A 25,066-nucleotide genomic window follows, 5' to 3' on the forward strand; every position below is an offset into this window, starting at 1 on the left:
GGTAAACAAAAAATAATCGATCAGACAATTCGATTATCGAAGGCGATAAAATAACCTCCGGTTGACCAAGTTGCCAATATAAATAAATGGAATACAGATTGTCTTCGAGGTTACATTGTTAAAAAGGAGCGGATACACGTATTACTATCCCAATAATTATTCAATACGGTTTTTTGTTTGTCAGGAATTATCACTTAAACTACTGTATGTTGAGCTGGTGCCTACCTAGCCGCCTCTGATGAAATCTACCATTCTTCAGATTCTCTTTAAAATCCGACTCTGGTCACTTGTAACGTGCTGGGTGCAGACACTGTGCATGGAAGCACAGTGTTTTGCGATAAGAAGCGGCCTTGAATAGCGTGAGTGAGTCACTTTGATCGCGAGCAAGCTAGACTACCAAGCTTGTCTGCCTTAGAAAACCAAGTCATTTTTTCACGGTTTCCGAACGCGATTGCTATTGTAGAAGTATATATTCTCTCAAAAGAGCAAGAAAGGAAATTCGACCAATGTTCTCCCGTCGTTTAAAACCAAATATTATCTATTAAACGAAAAGTTCACGATTGTCAATAAACGGTTTAACCTATCTGAGCATAAGGTAAATGCAAATACTAAATTTAATAGAAAGGTTCTAAAAAATTTCTCTTCCACTCTCTACGTAAGGTCAGTACCCAGGGGAGGGGCCATGTGGGCCATGCTTCCCCCTCGAACGTTAAAATATTTAAATGTGAACCTATAACTAAATAAATACGAAAATAACATCGTCGATTATTGAAATGAGTAAAAATTTCAATTTTGCTTTTGTATAAAATAATCTGTTTCTTGCGCAAAAGTCTTCAAGCTGCAATATTGGGTGGTTTTAGTTTTATAATCATTGATGCAAGGCTACCAGACGTCCGATTCACCGATTTAGTCAGGACAGTACGTTATTTTCAATTCCTGTCCCGACTTTTTCGAACTGCAATCGTGATGCTAAAATGTCTCTTTATTATTGTTTTTTTTGTTAACTCACAATTAGACATGTTCTTTATTGTATGAATAATTCTAAGTACGCAACATAGAATTATCATGACTTTTTAATGGCGCTCGCACTATTTGAACTATTTTGTAATATCTGTCTGTCTGTCTGTCTCTCTCTCTCTGGTCTACGTCAATGACAGAAATGCAAGCAATATTCTTATTTATTTTTAACCCAATTAAAGGAAAGTGTAAGTATTTAAAAGAAATAAGAAAGATCATCACTGTTGCTCTTCCTTAGAAATTGTTATTCTTCGAGGAAGAAAAATTAGAAGGATTTACTCCAGCACCTTAACACAGTGTCCCACGAGTCTCTCTTGACTAACACTGTCAAATGTGAAGTGATTTTATGAATAAAATTTTCCGCCTGTTTACGTATAACGTTGCACAGATTTGGTAGTTCGCACACGGTGTAATTATTTCGTGTTATCTTACGCAACAGCAAATACATTTCATAAGACTGTTCTGGACACAAGACTTGCATCAGTAAACAAGCATTTTGTCTGTTACAGTATCACAGGAAAAGAACATCGTCCTGTAATGTTCAAGCCTCTAGATATTTTCCATTAATAATGTCTAATCACAATAATAAGTTAGAAGAAATAACTCGCATTTTCACAACTACCAATATTCTCGTTTTTAATCACTTCGAAAATTATTTCTCGAATATATCGGTTATACTACAAGAAAGCAAATCAAAATCAAAGTAAAAGTTCAACTACACGTATACCAAACGACATTTACAATATTGGAGGGACAGAATACTTAAAAAAAATTGTTGTTTCATTCGAAGGTAAAGGCGTGTTGTGTAGTGGTTCTTCTACCTGGTTTAAGGAGCTAAAGCTTGTAGGGTAGTGGCTACCGTTCAGGATTGTCAATCTGATGGTCGTAGGTTCAAACCCTTCCGGTGGCAGAAAATTTTCGTAAGTTTTAGACATATCCCATTGTGTTCATTGTCCACGCCATGTGAAACGGAATGATTCAGTTTGGAATTAACGATGGGGGGAGGGGAAATATTGAATTACAAAATCTCCATTTCAACGAACCGAGAAGTGGAGAAAAATTGAATAATTCTTATAAATATTAAAAATTACATTCATTTTTTTAGTGGTGTAATCGCAGGTAAAATCAAAGATCTTACATGGAAGATTTTAATTTGCTCTGAACTCAGCCAAAAGGCATTTCGCACCAATCTAATATATTCTCCAGTACATTTCAAAATGTTATTGAATGTTTCATGTCGATAATTTGACCAATGCATCCATTCTTGAAGCTCAGACGATATTTTCTGCAACTACCTCTTCTCTCCAGCTCCTTCTCCTTCTTCTCTCCCCTCTTTCCGTTCTGCTTTATCTCATATCGCCTTCCCTACTTTTCTCGCATCTTATCTCCATCCCACTCTTCTCCACTCCTCTTATCTCCTTTACTGTCTTAGATTTCCGACTCCAGTGCACTATTCTCTCTTTTTTCGTTCTTCTCTTTTTCTCTCCTTTACTCTACTCTCCACTTTCGTCTTCTCGTCTCCTCCTCTCCTCTCCTCTCGTTTTCCTCCTCTTTTCCCTTCTTTGTTCTTTTTTCCTCATCTCTCCTCGAATCTTTTTCCATTCTCCTCACTACATCTCCTCTCCTCGTCTATCCTATCTTTCTTCTCTCCTCTACTTTTCCTCTTCTCCTTTTGCTTTATCTTTCTCCTCTCTTTTGTAACCTTTCGTTTCCTCTCACCTCTTTTCCTTACTGTAGACTCATCAGCCATGAAATACTAGAAAACCTATTTTTTTCTTTCAGAAAGAATTTTTTCATTTGCGATATAATAGTGATATTTTTAATAATTTTATACAATAATACTTGTTTATATTTCTTTCGCGTATTTTATAAATATCTATTGTGCATGTGGCAACCCTGAAATTGAGCCTAACTCTGCACGCAACCCACCAACGGCTTGTGTAAATTGGGTTGCCTAGTTTAAAATGTCGTTGTCCTAAAACTTTTGAGAGACACTGTACAAGACGGACTTTTTCCCTTTAAAAATACGTCTGAAAAACAGGATGCGTCTAATACGCCGATACTCAGGTTAACCACCATTAAGAAGGAAGAGGCCTAGCATTCAAAGCTTCATGGGATGTTGTGTAAACTAAGAGAGTGGTTAAATAATTTAAGAAGTATGGCATTATAGGTCTTTTCCACTCTTACGGCGGCCGGTCCTAGTTCTGGCAAGGGAAGTGGGGAGGGGGCATTATGCCGCAGACCAACCAGACAACAGCAGTGGCACCGAGAGACACGACGCTGCGGGAAAAAGTACTATGTGAACCATAGGCGTGCGCACGGCCGGGGGCAAGGGGAGCATTCCCCCCTTAATCATGGACGTCCGCAGATTTTTTTTCACGGGGAACAAGCAAGGTAATTTTCCATGGGGGCATATTACCCCGATAATAGTGTTGCCCCCTTAAAAGACACTACTTGAATTTGAAGCTATCGCATTAATTTATGTAAGTTACTATGACTGAAATCAAATTATACGTGTGAAATATTACTTTTTAGGTTGACATTCTATTTCTAAGGGGGGGGGGGTGGCCATCTACATTATTATACTTTCACCTAGAAATTTAGTGTAGAGGAATCTTATCGCCGTTATTAAACGATATTATACTCTTAAAGAAATTAAGTATTTTCAAGCCGATTAAAGTTTAAAGCAACAACGGGGGGAAGGGGTGAAGTGGCGCAACTTCAAGGGGGCAATGGGCATTTCCCCTCCCCAACCTTGGATGGAAATCAATTCTATAGGGCCAAGGGGGGGGGAGCAAACATTGAGGTAAAAGTAAGCAAGACTATTTTTTATAGTAGAATCTAAGAGTAGCAGAACAAAAGGATACTCAAGATGGAATTAGTTTTCACGTTTTTCTTGCATTATTTCTTCCAGGCGGCCAAGAGCACCTGCAAGGGGGCAATTGTCCCCCTCGATATCAAATCTTATACAAATAAAAACACATTTCGTAAAATTTTCTTGCTCGTTTCGCTCGCAATATCTGCTTTTTTTGCAGTCTTGTCAAGTTCAGAGCCTTAGCTAGGGGGCGGCGGCGGGAGTTGGCCCTGGGCGCCGAACGATCTAAATGAAGAAAATTGAATAAAGAATGCCATGGCACCCCATGATATTTGTTGTGCCATGTTAAATCAATATTGTTTTCAGTTTGCAAAAATTTGGATCTATTTTTTTTTTTTTTGCTCGCTTCGCTCGCAATTTTCTTGTTTTCTATAGTGCGGAAGTTTGCTTCAGACTTGCTACTAAACAGTTTTGTGTTAAATGCATGAACACATTTGTTTGCATGAAAATGAGCGCGGCACATTTCAGGGACAATTTATTTATTCGTTACAGTGCGCCTATGTTGCTGCATATGTATATATCAATGCAATGAAACTAATAACAGTGAGATAAAGTGGGTTTTTCTCCCCGACTGAACTTTTAGGAAGGCTTCCCCCCCCCCCTAATCAGAATGTCTGAGCACGTCTATGACGTGAACCTCGTTCTACTGGCTGCTGCGTTTCTTACCGTGCTGGATTGGTCGCTTCCCCGCTCCCCACTTCCCTTGCCAGCATACGACCGACCGCCGTAACAGTAGAAAAGACCTTTAGTAATGCACTGGATGTTACAGAGGGCCATTTGTTGTATGAGGACTCAGATTCTGATTTAGAAGAGGTTTCAAGTAACTCTTCATTTAGCTCTGGAGACGAATGTCTGGTTTTGACGAAGAAGATTAAAATGTATTCTTTCCTAGTTAGATTAGATACGTTATTGTTGAAAATAGACCTACATATTACTACTTTATTTTTGAAATACTGTAAATTAATTATAAATTCAGTGATAAAGCTTTTTCGTCAAAAGAAATGTATAGCTGAAGTCTTTGAAGGATCACCACTTTACATCAAAGAAAGTTCCGAAAGATCAGTTTTCCCCCCAACAACCATATGTCAGGTCCACGTGGAGTCCAATAAATCCTCCCCTGAAACATTTCCCAGCAATAGCATTCGTTCAAGAAATGACAGCTCTTTTCAACTCCACGTGGAGTAAATGAGATGTTGCTAATTTAGTTTCTTTCGAGATTTCTGAACGCGAGGTTGCTCTTCTGTATCTTTGCAAGGTTGTGTTATTCTGTGGTGCTATTTTTTATGCAATATATAGACCTTGGGAGTATAACGTCACAGTGAATGAATGAATGTGTAAACACTGCAGGGAAAACTGACAATAATTGAAGACTAAAATTGGTAAACGCTGTAAGTGCCACAATAATTCAAACCCCGATTTCTACGTTAAACTGTGAAATGTGCCATGCTTTATAATGTGGTAAACGTGAAATGTGGCTGGTAGCCCTCTAAGTAGTTCAAAGGGCGTGTAAAGAGGTCACTCGTGTGAACGTCCTTGCGGGCTGATTTGGTGAACGATGCTTTTCTCAACACTTTCGCTTTTACCACTTTTAGTTCTCAATTCTTTACAGAAATACAGGTCTGGCTCGAAACGAGATACAGGTCCAGTCAGTTTTCCGGTCGGTTTCCTCTGGAGTTGTGTCAAAGATGCCGAACTGGCAATACCTTCAAGACTTCAGCTATACAAAAAAGGGGGTGCGTTTATACGCCGCTGCGTCTTATATGCCGGCAAATACGATAATTTAAAAACGTATAAATTAAACCTTATTTGTACGTAATGCATTTATACATAATTGTGTGATATACGTACTTATTTCCATAAAATACAGTTGATTTGTAAGTAACCAAGCTACCACAATGTCACAGAAGCATGCCTTTCTTGCTACAAAAACACAAGGCCAGTCAAATACCAAACAGGATTGTCTGGCATGGTAGCGGTCGGTATCGAGTTGCGAGAAAGACGAGTGCGGCACGGCGGTGTCACAGAGAAGGCAAGGAGAGGCGGCATGAAATCACAGGCTCAAGATTTGCCGCGGCAGTTCAGAACATGAGATGCATTTTCTTTTGATACGAAAGTACACACGTTAAAAAGGTGCCGATAGCTGACTTTTCTCGTGTTCCATAATAAAAACAGAACAGCGGTTGCTTCAGTGAACGTTTTCAGTTGCTACTGGTCGGCAATGGAGAACAGAAAGAGGAAGAGTTACACCCTTGACCAGAAAGTAAAATTAAGCTAATCCACATAAAACTAAAAGTGAAATAGCTGCAGACAGTCGCGTCTCGTCCCTTGGGGCTTCCGGGGCTTAGCCCCTAAAGAAAAACGGACGTATTAGCGTAATTTTCAATCACTATAATACATAACTATCACACAATCTTTTAAAAGGCGATTTTTACCCACGTAAGTTCATCGTCTGCTGCAATGGATACGACAGCGCTCCTAGCGGCATTGATGTCAGTTATCGGTCTCGGGGCTCATCGCAGAGGAAGGCGTGGTCAACGCTACACGCTACAGTGTAAAATTAGGTCACGTGCTAGCAGAGAGAGAGCGAAGGGGGGAGAGCAATGGGTTAGGGTGTTGATTCGGGGGCTAGTTCCGTCGCGTCGCGTTCATTCGATCCCGCGTGTTGTAGTGTAAGAATACATTGCAAATATAGAGAGCTTCAATGAAAAAATAATTACAAAATTTGCTGAGCAGAAGAACAGGAGAGCACAGTTCTTCTTTAAATGAGAACCAATGTTCGTAGAAAGGTACGTTTCACAGCAATACCTGTTTCTTTTGTAATTCATGTGAATGGTCATTATATTTTAAATTCTTTAAAAAAATAAGTCCAATTTTGTAGTTTCGAGGAAGATAAATACCTGTTTTTTTGTAATTCATATGGATTGTTATTACCTTTTAAATACTTTGTTTAAAAAATAAGTCCAGTTCTGTAGTCTAGAAGAAGAAAAATACCTACTTTTTGTACTTCATGTGAATTGTCATTATATTTTAAATTCTTTTAAAAATAAGTCCCGGCCAAATTTGAGGCCACGAGACGCCACTGGCTGCAGATTTAGGCGTCGCTTATACCACACTTTGCACAGTCGTTAGTAAAAGAAATGTTATCTTAGACAATTTTTTTTAAAATTGGGAAGTAAATCAACTAAACGCAGCCGTGGACAAGAGGGAAGAAATGCAGATTTTGAGAAAGCGCTTCTTACCTCTATCTAAGAACGGAACTGTTAGATTCGTTAATTTACCACTTTATGACAGAAATAACCTGTATTATATCTTGTTCCTAAAAATGGATACAATTACAGAATTTCAAATAACATGACATGGCACTGTAAGTAATTCTCAGTTATACGAATTATTTTCTCTTCACCGTGACACCGTATAACTCAGGTTCAATTTTATTTCAAAGATGTGAGTTCATGGAAGTTGAAAATTGTGACGAAAGAAGATAAAGAGCACACATTCAACATACTAAATATTCAGCGCACAGTCCGTCTCTCACTTAACATTCTCTACATTGATTGATTGAGTTGGTGTTGTAAGTCTACTTTATGCACAGTAAGGCTAATTGGGACTGGACCTACAGTTTAAAGTGTGATCCGAATCTCTATGTGCCTCCAGCGGGTATTGAACTCCGGACCCCTTGATTACAAGGCGACTACGCTACCACTGCGCCATCGGGGAATGCCCTAACATTCTCTACATAAACAAGCATTGTGTGTGGTAGTCAGAAGTAGAGTATGGAGGGGTAAGAGTGTGCACTTAGTTTTTGATTCCATATACCTCTGCTACCAAAAGAGTGAGAATCCTAAAATGTACACCCAACAAACTTCAAACATTCTTACTTCACTCTCTCTAGGTCTCAGATTAAACATCTTTAAGAATTTATTTCGACCAAACTATGAGGAATACAACAGTGATATCTATTGGATATCAATCAGTAACACTTCAAGTTTCTATGAATGCCTACAAACGTTCAATGTAGCTTCCATCAGTTATGCGACACATGTCCGATCGAAATTCTAGTTTCCACCAAAGCAAGGGCGTTTCTTATTTTCTCCTTTAGCTGTTGCACATTCTGCGGCGCATAGGTGGTACATAAACTTGATCTTTCACAAAGCCCCAAATGCCAAAGTCTAGGTGTGTAAGGTCTGGGAACTTTAAGCAGGGTTGCTACGCGTCTGGAAAACCTGCAAAACAGGGAAATGTCAGGGAATTTGGCTTGTCACATTTTGCACATCGTCTGGAATGTACGTGAATTTTTGAATCTGCAAGTTGCAAAATGAACAAGCAGTTCACTTTCACTTCTGGATTTGGTTCTTGTGATTCCACTCCCAATAAAGATTCAGTTTAGAAACTTGTTTCTTTCATTCTTATGATTCTTAATCTTGTGCAAAATTATAGTTCCTTCGAATTTCTGTAATAAATTTTCACTTTTATAATACTAGATATTGGAAAGAATGTCAAAGTAAAACTTGCAGTTCAGATATCCGAAGTAAATTGACAATATGATCATAATTATAGGAAAGGTTGGTGAAGATGAGGCTATCGTCTATTATTTTATAGATCTTAGTCTTGTTGGCATTTCCTATAGAATTCCAATATGCAACAAAAATTTCTCAAGACGCTGTGTACTTATAAATGTAAGCCAAAAAAAAGCAGCATTTTCTACAGCACGATAAATCCGCCAGAAAATGAAAAGTTGTGTATGGTTTATGAAATTTTTTATGTAGTGGAGATCTGTTATGGTGAAATAATGTACCTCTGTTACGTTAGCCTGAAAGCTAGATGCACGTGACTGTAGCACCCAATATATGTAATTTTACATTTTATTCTTCGAATTTCCACGTGTTCTTGTGTGTGTAGAATGAAATTTGCTAAAAAAAAAGTTGTTAAAATGAATATTCATAATAATTAACAGATTATATATTTAATTGAAAAACAAAAGGTTCAAAAGCAAAAATCATGATGATAAACATGTCAGGAAAAAAATCATTTTTGGACTGGAAAACCTGGAAATGTCAGGGAATTTCATAATAAAAAAATAGTAGGAATCCTGTTTAAGACACAGCCTGCTTTTTTTACACCTGTGAAAGTCACAATTTTCCTTAACAGTGCCACAATGACTGTGTTTACAAAAGTTTTGCCCATGAAAACAAAAGTTGAAGATTTCCTCATTGTTATACAACAAACTTCATTGTTGTGTTTCAGATACTTTGTTAATAATAAACCTGATAATATAAGTTGTTTACTCTATTATGATACACGCTGTATTTGTTGTAATATATAATTTTGTAACGAATGGCAAAAACGTACTTTAATCCCACTGGTGGGGTAAACGTTCGCATACCGTGAGGCAAAATATCACATGTAGGAAGGAATGATGTTATTTGTAATAGTAACTAATTTGAGAAATTAGCAGCAAACAAGAAATAAGCAGAAAAAAGATGTAAGCAGCAAACAAGAAACAAGCAGCAAACAAGAAATAAGCAGAAAACAAGAAATAAGCAGAAAACAGGAAATAAGCAGAAAACACGAAATAAGCAGAAAACAAGAAATAAGCAGAAAACAGGAAATAAGCAGTAAACAAGAAATACGCAGTAAACAAGAAATAAGCAGAAAACAGGAAATAAGCAGTAAACAAGAAACAAGCAGCAAACAAGAAATAAGCAGAAAACAAGAAATAAGCAGAAAACAGGAAATAAGCAGAAAACAAGAAATAAGCAGAAAACAAGAAATAAGCAGTAAACAAGAAATAAGCAGAAAACAAGAAATAAGCAGTAAACGAGAAATAAGCAGAAAACAGTAAAATAAGCAGAAAACAAGAAATAAGCAGCAAACGAGATATAAGCAGCAAACAAGCTAGGCAAAATGACTTCATTAAGTTGCTTAAATACTGACTGGAATAACAAATATAGTAGGCATCTAATAAATTAATTTATGTTTTACTTACATGTACATGTTTGATGGCATGTCCGCTCACGTACAGAAGCAAGCAGCTTCTTAAGCTATCGCCCCGAACTGTGCACAATCGATATTATACTCCGATATGCCATGAACTCAAGTATAAACGTTATTTAAAGAGATACACGAGACTTGTGTTACTGAGTGATGATAACTGTAGCATAGAGATAACGCAGACGAAGATGTCCGTGTCCGAATCTTATTATCAAACTATATATAATTCTACTTGAGATTCTATTAATCGCTGATATCAAGTACAGGTAGAGGAACTGATAACTTCTAAGTGTTTGTTTACTTTTATTAACTTGAAACTTGCATTATCACTTTACAGCTTGACTTTTCTTATTTCACTATCTCCAACTGCACATCTTAATCACTTTAGTTCTGAAAGAAAAGAAAATGTATACACAAAATGCATTTTTAATATTTTCACACAAAACTGTTTTTGCTTGATTTGGATTATTTTCCTTCACTTTTTATGACACATTTGGCTAATCGCGAAGATCAGTATGAATGATGACATGATGAAATGAGGAGATACTCACAAAAAACATTAATGCTCAAGCCGATATTCAATCCCGAGACCCTTAACGTCACAGCGCTATGTTCTAACCACTCCATCACGGCTCATGCACATACACACACATATACATACATACATACAGTGGCGGCGATTAGAGGGGCGTAAGGGAGCAGTTGCCCCCACCCCTACTTCTTGCCACTTTTGCCACTAACAAGGGAAAGTAAACTATTCTTGACCCCCCCCCCCCCACAGTTTTGGTATCTTTACCCCCTCGTTTTGGAACCCAATCGCCGCCACTGCATACATACATACAATATATAGGTTGTTCCTCTGTAAACTCACCTATTTTAATTTGTTCCCAGCCCGGAGTCTGCAATATGTGCTAATGCATTTTTCTTCTCATCCGAATTTGTAAATGACAGAGTGTCTACTACCAAATTTTAAAAGTATTGATTTTTTTTGTGTCTTTGTGTAATTTTAGGTTATTTTACTACACTTTTGTACCTCTCTACGTTAATCGCGGCGATGAGAATGACTTGTGAACTGATGAAATAAGATGGAGGAACAAACAAAATGCCTTAGACAGGTTTCGAACCTAGACCGCCTGACTGTAGTACAGTACCATAAGCATACAGCCACGGAGAATGTCGTATTTCTACCTTAGCCCATTGAAATGTTTTCTTCCATCACCTTTCTTTTGAACTGGCTATTGTCTGGAAATCCCTCATGCCAACTAACAAACGCAGTGTTTCTCCACTGATTATGCAAGTTTCTCATATTTACTCCAGATGCATTAGTTTCCAAGTAGCATGATGTATTTCGCACAATCGGAGGGGTACTTACTCGCTGGGGCCAAAAAACATGCATATATGGCTTTAACCCAGGAACAATCAGCGATAAAACCTGATACTTCACTTTCCTTTCATCATGTGAGATTTATATTCTTCGTTTGTCATGTCTCATTTACGTTCATTCCACACTACCAACTTATTTCTAGAAAATATATTTTTCGGAAATTTTCATGTCAAGTTCTTCCTATACCGATCTATTCTGCAATTACGAAACTTCTTCTCCGTTCTAAAAATATTTTTAAAAATGTCAATCTCTAAGTCTCGTTAATAGTTTGATACGCACCCACTTATTGTATCATTTTAAGTGTTTCATATGTTTAATATGTTAATTGTCTATGATGACGTAATTTGTTTTGTTCAATTGGGTAGTCTGTTATGGTTATGGACTAACCTTAAAACATTTGATTGTGGGTTGTGAGCTGAGAGATATTATGAATGTGGCTGGATAATGGAAGTGATTTTGGAAATGTGAATGTATTAATTTGTGTATCAATAACAATTATGATCTCAATACAATTTTGTTTGTAATAAGGAGTTTAATTGCGAGTGCAAGTGTAATATATTAACATTAACTGACATCTAAATATATTTTTGTGTGCGAGAGTTAGTAAGGTTTACATAAGCATATCCTTATCTGATTTTCGACAACCTGAGGGCTTCATAGTAGGCTGATAAGTCTCGTACTCGCCGTCGAGGAATAAAAGTAAGTAGATCCATTGAGACTAAACCGGGGAACGTAACAAGTTGTAAGTTGTATTTCCTACTGAATAGTTAAGTAAACTTATGTGAAATGTGAATTTTATGTTACTTGAATAGATAGTGCCAAAATAAAGGGGAGACAATATAGTATTATCACGGAGCATAGACTTTTGATTTGGGTGTGCACAAAGTTAAAAAAAAGAAATAAATAATTCAGAAAGTTTTAAAATTAAACACAAAGGCAATTCAATTATACAATTGAGAGCTATGTAGCCTGTTCTAAAATGGAGTAGTCCATGGGTTTCTATAAATTAGTTGTACAAAAGTTACCGTTAATTGTGAAGAAAGTGTATGTGTAACAGAAATGGTTTATACAATAAGGGGGGAACCCCCGAATGTATCCTAACCTCCACCCGCATACATTCGAGGGTATGCGCATGTCCCAGTGCCTCTGTGAAAAACTGGGACGGCAGTTGCTCGTTTTACGGTTCCCCCGTTATTGTTACGCTCCATTACTTTATTTGAAATTTGCATTTTACATAAATCTGGAAATAAAAAATTGACAATTACAATAATATTTAATAACATAATATATAACATAAATATAATTTTGTATAATTACATTGATATCAGTACAGTACAATGTTAATACATCTATACCTTTCATTTTTTACATGAACCTTAGCTGGAATATGTTTAACCCTGGAATGGTACCTATGCGTCTAAGAGACGTAGTTCAGTGGAAGAACAGCGGCCATCTTGTTTCGGGGGGGAACCTTACTCCCGCCTCCCAGGTATGCTTCAACGGAAACTCTCTTGGCAAGTCAGTGTTCCTCAGATTGCCGAGCAGTTCACGTCAAGATCAGTGTTTTGTTTTTTCCAAAGCCTAGTACGCCTGTGAGACGTATTGATACCATTTAACGCAAATTTTCCAACGCCTGTCAGGCGTATTGGTACCATTCATGTGGTAGTGTTCCTACGTTTGCCAGACGTATTAGTGCCATTCACGAGGTAGTGTTTCTACGTTTGCCAGACGTGTTGGTACCATTCATGAGGTAGTGTTCCTACGTTTGCCAGGCGTGTTGGTACCGTTGATGAGTTTATGATTACATAGGTACCTACCTTATTGTTCCAGATGTCTGGCACAAACACAAACAAAACATTCACTACTGAAGATGAGCTTTTACAAGAACTGCAACTTCAGTTAGACGAATCCGATTGCAGCGAGGTTGAAGACGAAATTGAAGTGGATCAAGATACCTTTCCTGAGGATCCTGCCGATACCTACTTGGACCCAGACTATGAACCTTCGTCAGAAGAAGAAGATATCGAGGAGGCCATCATTCAATCAGCAGCACAATCATCTCGGCCTTCAGCTGTTTCTAAATCAAGTTCGTCAAGAGCTGAAGGCAAGCAAAAGTCAGGACCTGCAAAACAACCTCCAAAGTCAGGTGAAAAGAGGAAGAGGTCAGCCGAAGGAAATGATGACCATTCAACAAACAAAAGATTAAAACCTGAATGTGACGATATGTTCGGGCGTAACGGGTTTGCTTGGAAAACTGTTCCCATTTCTAACACATCTGGAAAAGCCGCAGCTAAAAACATTGTACATGTCAAACGAAAAACAAAAAACGAAGCTGTAGATGTTTCTGACCCTGTTGAATGTTTTAACGTCTTCTTTACCTCAACAATGTTGGACATGATCCTGCACAACACAAATGAGGAAATTGCAAGACAAAGGAAGTCTTATAAAAACAAGAACGCTTCTGCTTTGAAGGGCGTTTCATTGGCTGAACTGAGAGCACTTCTCGGTGTGACAATTCTCGCAGGGGCCAAGAAAGACAACCATATGAAGTTACAAACATTACATGACATAAAGGAATGCGGCGAAAAATATCATGCATCATTTTCTGTGCAGAGACATCACTTCTTGCTCAACACTCTTCGCTTTGATTCTCGAGAAACTCGTGAGGAAAGGAAGATAACTGATAAGTTTGCACCCGTACGGGATATATGGAACATGCTGATTGAGCAATGCATATCAAATTATGAACCAAGTGCCTACATGACAATTGATGAGCAACTAGTGCCATTCCGAGGACGAGTCGGGTTCAAAATGTACATCCCAAACAAACCAGCAAAGTATGGGATAAAAATTGTGATGCTTTGCGACCAAGGAACGAATTACATGGTAAATGAGATCCTGTACCTTGGTAAAGGAACTACACCTTCAGGCACGCCTGCAGCAGATTACTTTGTTGAAAAGCTAACAGACATCATCCAAAATTCAAGTCGTAATGTTACAATGGATAATTGGTTTTCCAGCATCCAGTTAGCTAAGAAAATGGCAGAAAGAGGCCTCACAATGATTGGGACGACGAAGAAAAATAAACCTGAGTTTCCTAAGGAGTTTGTGTACCCCAGTTATCTTTCACGACCTCCTCAGTCATCGCTCTTTCTTTTTCATGAGGATCTGACAGCAGTTTCATTTACTCCACGTGTTAACAAACTGGTCACTCTTATTTCCACAATGCATGACGACGATGCAATAAATGAAAACAGTATGAAGCCTGAGGTAATTCTGTGTTATAATCAAACAAAGGGAGCAGTTGATGCCTTTGACCAGTGTGTCACGAATACTTCTTGCATACGAAAAACAAGAAGGTGGCCAAAGAAACCAGTTCTACAACATGCTCAATATTGCATGCTACAACTCTTACATAATATATGTGCTCAACTTTTACAAGAAAAAGAAAAAAGATGACGACGCAAAGCCTTTGTCGAGATTTCAGTTCCTCATCAAATTGGCAAATCAACTAACGTTTCCATGGATGAAGGAACCAATGAAACAGCCACATATGCCTCACACTCTAAGAAGCAGCATACAAAATTGCCTTGGCGTTGTGGATCCACCTGTTGTGGTTCAACCTGCAGCGAAATCTGGAAAGAGGCAGTACTGTACTTACTGCTCGTATAAAAAGAGAAGGATGAGTAAAATGATCTGCTGTAACTGCAAAAGCCTATCTGTGGCGAGCATTCTTTCATCGTTTGCCACATTTGTAAAAAATGATAATTTAAAGACTGATTTGTTTGTAACTATTTACTGTTCTGGATGTGGAAGGAGGAGTGAACATTTTTATTCATGAAGTTTTTTCTAGTTATTGTGGCTAGTCTAAATGACTGTTTGTTAGTGATAGAGAGTAAATTTTAGTTCATGTATTCTTCATTAATACTTTTACATCCATTTCCTAGTTAAAGGGATTGTCTTATACCTAAGTATAATCTTTATTTGTTTATTATTTTCTTGCTGTTCGAGTTACCTACTCGTATTTGCATATATATTATGACTCTTTCTATGCAACCTAGTTTATAAATGTTTAAAATGTATGAGTTTACGGAAAAATGTTATTTTAATTATATTCATTAACAATAAAAAGTATCTAAAATGCAGCGAGAAGAGTACGGAAAAAAATTAAATCATTTATAGAGGGTATAGTAACTTTTTGTTTATGTGTACGTCTATGGGACGTATAGGTACCATTAAACATAGATTTTTTTAGGTACTATTCCAGGGTTAAAATACGATATAAGTATTGTGTGTATATATATATATATATATATATAAGTATGCATTGTTTAACATATACCGGATTTCGGGATCCGAAATCTATAGTGTTGAGAGCTCACGCGCCCTGCATGTTACAATTTTCTTGTTACAAATAGTGCATAGGGAGCCAGAGAGCGACAGTAGATCAGCATGTGGTTTAAGACCATTGATTTGAGTTATATTAATTCAGTTGGATGGGTATGCTTCACCTCAGAGGCTAGGTGTTCCGCTGTCGGTCTCCAGCTCCCATATTTTGAAGATAGTTTGATGTGATTATGCGCGGTCAGTTCCCATTTGGAATTGTAAAATGTGTGTAGTATTGTGTGTGTGGAAGAAAGTTACCTGCTGTCTTGTATATCTGTTTGCTGAAATGAATACACTTCAGCAGAAAGCAGCATAGTAGATATGAATTATTGATTGATAAAATAGAGGTAGTACAATACAAAAGGTAAAAATATTTGAAATATTAATGAATTTAATTTTGAATGAGATTTATGGATTATAATTTATAAATGGATTGTATGATATGTAGTTTAGAGAATAACGCCGGAATACCGACGTTTGAATGGTAGCTGGTGTGCCAGCTAGGTGTTGTGAGTTTGTTTTGAAGCCATTTCTCTTTCCATTTAATCCTTATGTCTTACTCTTGGTAATCGGAAGGGGCGAATTCTTCTCCGCTCTGCGGCCTCCCTTCGTCCAGTGGAAACCACACAGTGCCTTCGTCTGGAAACATTGGTGAGTGCTTCCTCCTCCTCCTCACCTTCCTCCTCTACAGGAGTAGGAGGCAAAGCACGAGAAGTAAGGGGCCTTCCAGCAGTTCTTCTCCTGGTTTCCATGGCAGATTGGGTCTGTGGTATGTGTATTGGCTGGGGTGGTCGCCTTTGCTGTTTCTCGAATCTTCCCAGCTCCTCGAAAGACACGGCGTCTGCGAGTGCCTTGAATCTTCCTATCTGTTGCTTAGAGAGCAGGATTGTTATATCATATGTTGGAAGTTCCCTCCTCATGTTTTTGATGTTCTCACCTGATCCTAGGCAGAAGAAAACCTTGTGCTCTGGGGTGTCTTCCGGAGCTTCGCAGGCGATGCATTTTGTGGAAGTTCTGCTCCCTATCCGGTGTAGATGTTCTCCGTAAGGGCCATGGCCTGTCAGGAAGTGCATTAAGCCCTTTGTGGCATGAGCAGTTATCAGTTTGTTTTGACGTAGGTTTGGGACGAAGCCGAAGGTCCTTCTTCCATTCCGGGCAACGTCCCATTCCCCTTGCCAGGCATCCATGAATCTTTCTCTTATCTCCCGTAGAGTAGGCACGAAAATTCCAACACATTTAGTAAGGTTTTCCTCGTCTCCTTTCCTAAACCAATATTTGGCCGCCCTCCAGCGGACCTCCAGATCCAGCGGAAGGTATCCCGTAAGGGCAAGCAATGCCTCCGTAGAGACTGTTCCGAAGGCCCCCGTTACTCGCAGAAGAATCCTACGTTGAGAGGCCCTAAGCATTCTGATGTTCTTTTTCAGTGTCAGCCCCTCCATCCATGTGGATGACGCATATGTGGCTATTGCTTCATAAATTGACTTGGTATATGCTTCCATTATGCTGGAATTTAGATTAACTTGGTATGATGTCAACCTGGTGAGTTTTTGCATTGTGATTTCGGCTTTGGTAGTTATTTTTTGTATGTGTCTATCGAATTTTAATCCCTCACTTATGGTTACCCCAAGATATTCAAAATGTTCTGCTCTTTGAATGATAGAGCCAGATAGTTTTATCGATGGGTTTCTCCTGGTGCTAATTTTACCCTTTAGAAACAAGTATTTTGTCTTTTCTGCGGATAGTTCTAGCTTGGCTTCCTTGCACCATATTCTTAGGGCCTCTAGAGCTTCATTTACTTTGTGCTCAACCTTAGCACGGGAGTCGTCTGCACATACCATAGCTATGTCATCTGCGTAGGCAATAACTTTTGTAATGTTACTGTTATTACTGAGATCACGAAGGCAGGGTTCTAGGTTAAGGTTCCATAAATGAGGTCCAAGCACCGACCCCTGAGGGCATCCCTTAGTTGAAATTTTGGAGAAGGTTTCCTCGTTCAAGGTTAGTTGAACCTTCCTGTTCCTGAAGTAATCTTCTAGTAGTTGGATTATTGTTGACGGACAATTCAACTTCCTGAGGGTAAGGAATAGCCACGGCCACCATAGGTTGTCGAAGGCTCCGCTGATGTCCGCGAATACTGCCACCACTATCTTCTTGTCTGATGTTTGAGCCTCCTTCTTTAATTCGTTGACTGCATCCTCAGTTGAGCGACCCTTCGTGAAACCGTACTGGCGGCCAGAGCCTCCAATCATGATCAGAAACTCCTGCAATCTCTTATTTATCATCTTCTCGAACAACTTCCCCAAGGTGTTGAGTAGACAAATCGGTCTATATGACTTCAGGCTTGTTTCGTCCTTCTTCCCATCCTTTTTTATTATTACCAACCTTCCCTCTTTCCATGGGGTAGGGAATTTCTTGTTTGCCAAACAGTGGTTGAACAATGCTGTTATGAAATGAATCGTTTTTGGCAAGGACAATTTAACGACTCCAGCTGGAATGCCGTCAGGGCCCGGTGCCCTCTTGCTCTTCATTGTAGCCAGTTCACGGGTAACCTCCTCCGGTTCGAAAGGAACTATGGGTCTGTTGTTCGGATATCCTTCGTTTTCCCTTCTCGTCGCTACATTATTTTCATTGTCAGTTTCCTCATCATCATCCGGAAGAAGTCCACTGAGGAGGGCCTTTCCAGTCTCTTTCAGATCTCTAGTGAGGGTGCCATCTGGTTTTCTTATTGTTGTTATTTCTTGGCTAGGTTTGACTTTTTTGGTCATGATTCTGTATGGGAGACCCCACTTATCCCGCTCCAGGTTACCCTCTACAAATTTTTTCCATCTCTTCTGCTTGAGTTCTTTAAGCTCTTTGGCGTATAAAGCCTTTGCTCTACGATAATCCTCGAGATATTCGTTCCTATTGCCTTGTATGACAGGTTTTTGGTATAACTTGCGGTTTTTCCGCATGTTGGCTCTTAGTACATCCATCCTTGCCGACCATGGTCTGATTGGGATATTTTGTCCTCTTCTCGGTGTGGATGCTGCAATGCCCATTTGTAGATTTTTTGTGAGCAGGGTTGCCCAATCGTCAATGCTTCTATCCGGTCCTAGATTTTCAGGAAGATTTATGTTTTCGAGAAGGATGTTTGCATCCGTCCTGTTCCAGTTGTATGTTATAGCTCGATCATTTTTGTTTTCCAGTGAGGTTCCCAATTTTATATTAAAAGATATCAGATTATGGTCGCTGGTGGTTACCATATCATATACCTCCCAGTTTTCTATGAGCGCTGACATTTGATTGTTCGTTAAGGTTAGGTCTATGTTGCTGCTTGCCCCTGCTCTTCCCCTGTACGTGGGTGGATTCCCTGGTAGGTTTTCAATGTTGAGATTCAACTCTGCAATGAGGTCGGTCATCTTTTTTCCGTTATCATTAGTTTCCCTGCCGAACCAAAGGGGAGAACAAGAGTTACTGTCGAGGGTTACAAGAATTTTCTTCTTGGCATTGGCCAGGCAGGCGTTCCTAATGCGGGCAGTGTAGATTTCAATGTTGTGGCAGTATTGGCAATAGCTGTTTATTATGATGAAGTTCATCTTTCCGTAGTTTACTTCTATGCAATTTGTATGCGTGTCTGAGAAATTCGAAATTTTGAGGATAGTGATGTTTTTATTGAACGATACAATTGCTGCTTTCGTATTGCTGTGTGGATTATAGATTAAGGTAGCATCAGTTGGTGCATGTATTAGTTGTTCATTTTGTAAATATGGTTCCTGGAGTAACAGCATGTCTATATGGTTTCTTTTTGCATAGATGAAAATTTCCTCAGTAGCCAATTTTGCTCCGTTTAGGTTCACCTGGATGATTCTTAGCTTGTTTTCTTTTTCTAATGTCTTACTACTGTGGTCCATGAAGGCCATGGTTTCGCAGTATCTTGTATAACCCTTCCATATCCCCTAGCGAAGTCCTCGTAGACCTCATTTAAATTCAGTTCCAGGTCTCTACGTTGGAAGGCAGTCTTCAACAAGTTGTGTAAGAGGTCTGGGTCCACCGGGATGTTGTTGCATCTGAGCATCATTTTGTCCACCACCTCAGGATATGGGAATGTGATGGACTTGCCACCATCATGCTTTAGCCGGACAAGCAGCCGAAGAGCTGTTATTAAGTTGTCCCTTTCCTCTAATCGGCTTAATTGGAGATTAACTTCGAATTTTTGATAAATAGGGGCCTGATCAATTTGGGTGGGGGAGGGGTCTGGGGAGTCAGGCTTCTCTGGTTCTAAAATTACAGGGTTTGTGAAATTTAGATATTTCCTTTGTGGATTGAAGGGCGTTGCGTTAGGATTTAGTTTTGGTTTTTCCTGTGTTGGAGAGTCGGGTAAATCGGTTAAATCATATTCAAGTAGAGGACTATCTTGTTGTTGAAAGAGAGGATCCTCCTGGGAGGCAAGAGAAGAGTGTGAAAAAGAGGGGAAGGGGGAAGGTGGTGGCGTGAAAAAGATGGATTCAGGGGGCGAGATTGAGACTGGAGAAGATGGGTAGCTGATGAGAGAGACAGGGGAGAGAATAAAGGCGGAGTATCCGAGGTTTGGTATGTTTCTGCTAAAAATCGGTTGGTGGTGTTGAAAATTGGTCGGTTGACATAGGGGGGAGGGATATAGCGAAAAGTTGCTTTGGTGAGGAGGGGTATATATGATTTCTCGAGGATCCATAGGGTTCAGGTAGAGAGGGAGTTCTATGTGAAATTTATTATTTAACAAATTGCTGAATTCTTTCTGCTACGTTCGTGATACTCCGCCGCTCTTATCGCGTTGCGGCGTCGGCGGCTAGGGGTGTTGTTTTTCCTTTTCTTTATTGGTTTAGGGTCCATAATTAGTTCTTTCAATCAGCCTTTGCTGAAAGAATTTTAATGTAGGACAGTCCTTCTGCGTAGCGTTGCACGTTCTTTTTCTACGTAAGCATGGTATGCATACTTTTTCTTGGTTTTCTCTTCTACACTGCTCCCTTTGATGGCCCTCAGCTCCACATCTGTCGCAGCATTGCACCCCCCTGCAGTGCCTAGCTATGTGCCCGTAGTCACAACACGAGGCACACATTGAAACAACCAGGTAGTCTTTCATTGGCAAGGATAAGTATGCCAAATGTATCTTGTTTTGATTTAGGACGAGTTTTCTGATTACGGGATCAACCTCATACACCCTGTGAGATACAGGATTATTTCTCGGTCCGAACTTGAATCTGAACTTGAATTTGGTCTTAAATTCCTCGAATGTCATATTTAAGTTCTCTTCAATGCCGTTTAGGACATAGAATTCTTCTGCAATATCCTCCTCTTCTCTTTTAGTGGGAACCTCGTATATTACCATTAGGGGGTTGCGTTTTTTTGGTAATTCGGCGTTAAGTTTCTTTTCCTTAAGTTTTGGGTTTTTCAGGATTTTATCCACATCTTCGCTGGTGGGTGTTTCCACAATAAGGGTTTTTGGAGTCGACCTTACGGCTTGGATTTTCACCCCCTCCCTAACTGGGTTAACTGCCATTGTGAAGTTGTCCCAAATGGCTCTGACGTTTTGGTCATCTTGAGCTGTTATGGAAACGGTGTGTTTAGGTTTGTTTGTGATTTGTTGTATCTGAGTTGCCTTTACTCCCAATGGTGCAGGGGGTGACAAGCGTTTGGGCATACGATATTTTTTGTGGGCCCGCATCAGGTAAGGGGTTGTTTTTGTTTGTTTGCTCCAGAATTAAGCAAGCTGTTCTCAGTGATTTTACCTCCGCTACAGTTTCCGTGTGGGTTTGTCCCATCTTGGCTAGGATTTCCAAAAATTGTGTTTTCTTGTCCGCCGTGATATTCTTTTCCTTGGCAATGAGGGTGGTGATATCCAATTGGAGTTTTTGGAAAGTTCCCAGGAGTACCTCTGAAGTGTCCGGGACGATTTGGCTTAAAGATGATGTTCCGCTTCCAGTGGGGGTGGGGGTAAGGGTGGGGGTTAGTCCTGTGGTGGCTACCCGAGCTGCATTTTCCTCTCGGTTGCATTGCTGTTCCAGGCTGTCCGGAAGATGTTTCCTCTTTACGGGGGTGGGGCTTCGCGCCAAACCACCCCTTCTGAAGGGGTCAGGGGGTGGTTGGTCCTCTTTTGGTTCATTTCTTCCCTTCGAGGTGGCCCCCGTAGGAGCCATCTCCGCTGCTTACAGTTAATTCACAGGCCCGAGTTAGCCTTTTAACTCATTGATCGTTTCCCGCGCGAAATGAAATGAGACGCACGTGGTCTTATTATTGTTTATTGTTTCTATCCGGTCCGCGTGCTGGAGATCAGATGAACGCACTTAGATCACTACGTCACGAATCGCAACGTCAACAGAGACCCGTATGTTCCACGCACGTAAGTATCACTGCCCCGGTAGGCCACCTATGTATATAAGAAATAACTTACCCCTCTGCGTCGGTGTGCCCACCAGAACATGCCCTGGAATTTCCTCTGTGGGGTGAGTGGGGTCTCCAAGGTATATCGAATCTCGGGGGTTCCAGGGGGTATTCTTTTCGAGGTCCACACTTCTTTCACTGATTTCCAACAAAAGTTCGCATTCACTACCGGGCCTCTCGGTTTATTCACTATAATTCGACAAACCACTGGACGGATTTGCACTAAATTTTCACAGTGTGTCGTGTTCACATTCGCGCTCGCGATGGTGTTCAGTGGCGGACTAAACACAGGATTTTCCCACCTTTTTCGAAGGGTCGCGTCGCGGAGTTCCGTAACGCGTGACCACTTGCATACGACACAGCACTCACACTTCCAGCACTCACACTGTGTTTATACAGTACATCACATCATTTGCTTCCAGTTGTTAGTTTCAGACGCCGCCACTGGAGGCGTGAGCGTATGCTTATCTTCTCTAGTATTGCGCCAGTCATCATGGACTGTCAGAGGCATATCATACCTGGACATGCTTGAGAATTATCTAATGCCACAATTGCGTGAAGATATAGGTGCTGATTTCATTTTCCTCCGCATTTTCATAAAGACGTAACCTCCTATCTCAATCGTGAAGTGCCGACTTGGATTGGTCGTGGTGGAACGATTCGGTGGCCACCTCGTTCGCCTGATTTGTACTCATGGATTTCTCTATCTGGGGTTACATTAAAGCACGCGTGTTTGTTCCCCCTCTTCCCAACAACGTCGATGAGCTGCGGGTCCGGATAAGGCAGGCAGCAGCGACCATCGATGCAGACATGCTTCAAATGGTTTGGCACGAAATCGAATACCGCTGGGACATTTGTCGTATGATGAAAGGATCACATATTGAACACTTGAAGATATGTTGTATTCATTGATGTATAAAACATTTTTGTTACAAATACACTTTCGGGGTGTAAGGGGTGACCTTCCACGTAGGCGCCCAAAAGTCAACCTCACTTCCACGTAGTGCACCCTGGACTAAAGACTAACGAGGCTCTGGCGACTGGCACTATGGCCAGTATAATTTTGTGTGTGTGTTCCTGTTTGTTGTCCTTGTGTGTGCTGAGTGCCCGTTTACGGCCTCAGCTTTTAACAGAAGTCAGAACATTTTAACATTTTTAGTTATGCAACACTAGAGTTGTTATGTGTAATGATAAGGGGCTGGCCCCCGTATAATGTGACGGGGGCAAAATAGCCTAAGTGCTGACGCTCCCAAAATGTTAAATTCAAAATCAAATCAAAATCAAATACACTTTCTTCACAATTAACAGTTACTTTTGTATAACTAATTTATAGAAACCCTGTATATATGGGGATATATAGAGGTTGAACTTTGTACACCCGTAATTCATAAGCGTTCCTGCGACAGTGCACCCATTAGGTGATTGTTGGGATGGTAAGTGGTACGTACAGTCAGCGGCAATAAAAATGTGACATCTAGATCCTGGAATACTGGTTTCCCTGCAAGGCGTTATGTGTGTTGTCTAACTCTAAAGCGACAAGTGGATTTTAATAGGAAATTATCAATGGCAAGATCTACCACCACCGTAGACATAGGCAACAAATATTACACCACAGATATATAAGCAGATCCTCATCTAAGGAAGGAAAACCGGTGTACGGACCTCCCGCTGGGAACGGCCCCTCGCAAGAAGTTCCGGAATAATACGTTGAGAGGCGCTGAGAGGCACATCTCGAAATCTTTATCTGTGATTACACCTTGCAGGGAAACGAGTATTTCAGGATCTAAATGTCCCATTTTTATTACCGGTGAGTGTACATTTCAAAAGAAGACTGGCGCTTTATACTACAGCGCCTTGAACACGTAGTGTGGCAAATGACCCATGAAACTGATTCCAGAGACGGATGACAACATAGATGGCAGTGCGATCAGTATCGCTGCTAATTTTCTTATGAAAGTAATGCGGCTTAGTTTATTTTTTGGAATATAGCCTATTGTGTAGTTTGTTTGTCTTGAAAACGGTAAGTGAATTGATGGAAACAGTTATATTTGTGGAGCGATTTGCAGTCACGAAATGGCATTAATTTGGAAAGAGAAGTAAAATAAAATGCGTAACACAAGAAACATCGCAATGTGATTTCGGACGTCATGTGTTGGATTGTGTACTAGAGTTTATTTTTCTATGTTATTAGAATATAAATAGTATCCTGAGAGATATTTCATACCGAGGCGACAAACCACAAGTGTCGCTTGGAAGTGAGCAGTTGGTAATCAATGCAGCCTATCGAACCGTAGGTGCATAAGCTCTGACTGCACCGTTTCCTCAACGAGATTTTAGATCAGAGCGACACGCGACAAACGATACGGGTATTTCACACCAAAGCGACACGGGTCCTTCTGTCCAAGGCAACGTTCATACCGAAGCGACACGCGACACATGTCGCTTGAAAACGAGTCAATCAAGAGCAACATTTCACACCGTAGCGGCATCACGAGCACCACAGAAATCCTCAAGTTATAAGTGTCGCGTGCCGCTTGTCGCTTTGGTGCACAATCTCTCTAAAGCAAGACACTCATTGCATCGCGCATGCGCGAACAACAAACCAGGGCAACACGTTGCAAGCTATTGAGGAAATGGCCCAGTTTGAGTGACACGCAAGCGACAAAGCGACACGTGTTGCTTATCGTGTTGCCTAGATCTGTTGTTCACACAATTACCAGCAAAGGCTTGCTAATAGACTGAAGGCACCATGTCGCTTGTCACTTGGTTGGGAACTCCCCCTGTAACGCCTCGCTTCGGTCTGAGCACCCTTCCTTTATGGAGCTTTCCGACCGAAGTAACAAGTAGCACGCGAATACGACATATGAACGTGTCGTTTGGTCGTTTGTTGTTTGGACCCTCATGCGCAATGAATGCTATTTTACAGTCTGGAGTGTCTGTGTCACTAGTGACATGAGTGTGAACATCCCGTGTCGCTTGTCCCATTGGTCTGAAAGCAGGGCCGGCGGAAGCGCGGG

General features: G+C 40.2%; 1 protein-coding gene across 2 annotated transcripts in view; it reads right to left on the reverse strand.

Moving 5' to 3' along the window:
• The window catches only part of LOC146004992 (uncharacterized), a 127,825-nt gene that overhangs the window by 87,389 nt on the left and 15,370 nt on the right, over nt 1-25,066 (reverse strand). Inside the window, exon 1 of one of the 2 annotated variants that reach the window (XM_083144095.1) lies at nt 9,879-9,984. The exons of the other annotated variant lie outside the window; for it this stretch is intronic. Coding sequence (XP_083000221.1) covers nt 9,879-9,898 — 20 coding nt within the window. The 5' untranslated portion in view covers nt 9,899-9,984. Of the gene's footprint in view, nt 1-9,878; nt 9,985-25,066 lie in introns of those variants that run through there. 2 annotated transcript variants of the gene reach the window in all.

Source organism: Lepisma saccharinum, chromosome 22, assembly GCF_977018435.1.
Source record: "Lepisma saccharinum chromosome 22, izLepSacc3.1, whole genome shotgun sequence".
Lineage (NCBI taxonomy): Eukaryota > Metazoa > Arthropoda > Insecta > Zygentoma > Lepismatidae > Lepisma > Lepisma saccharinum.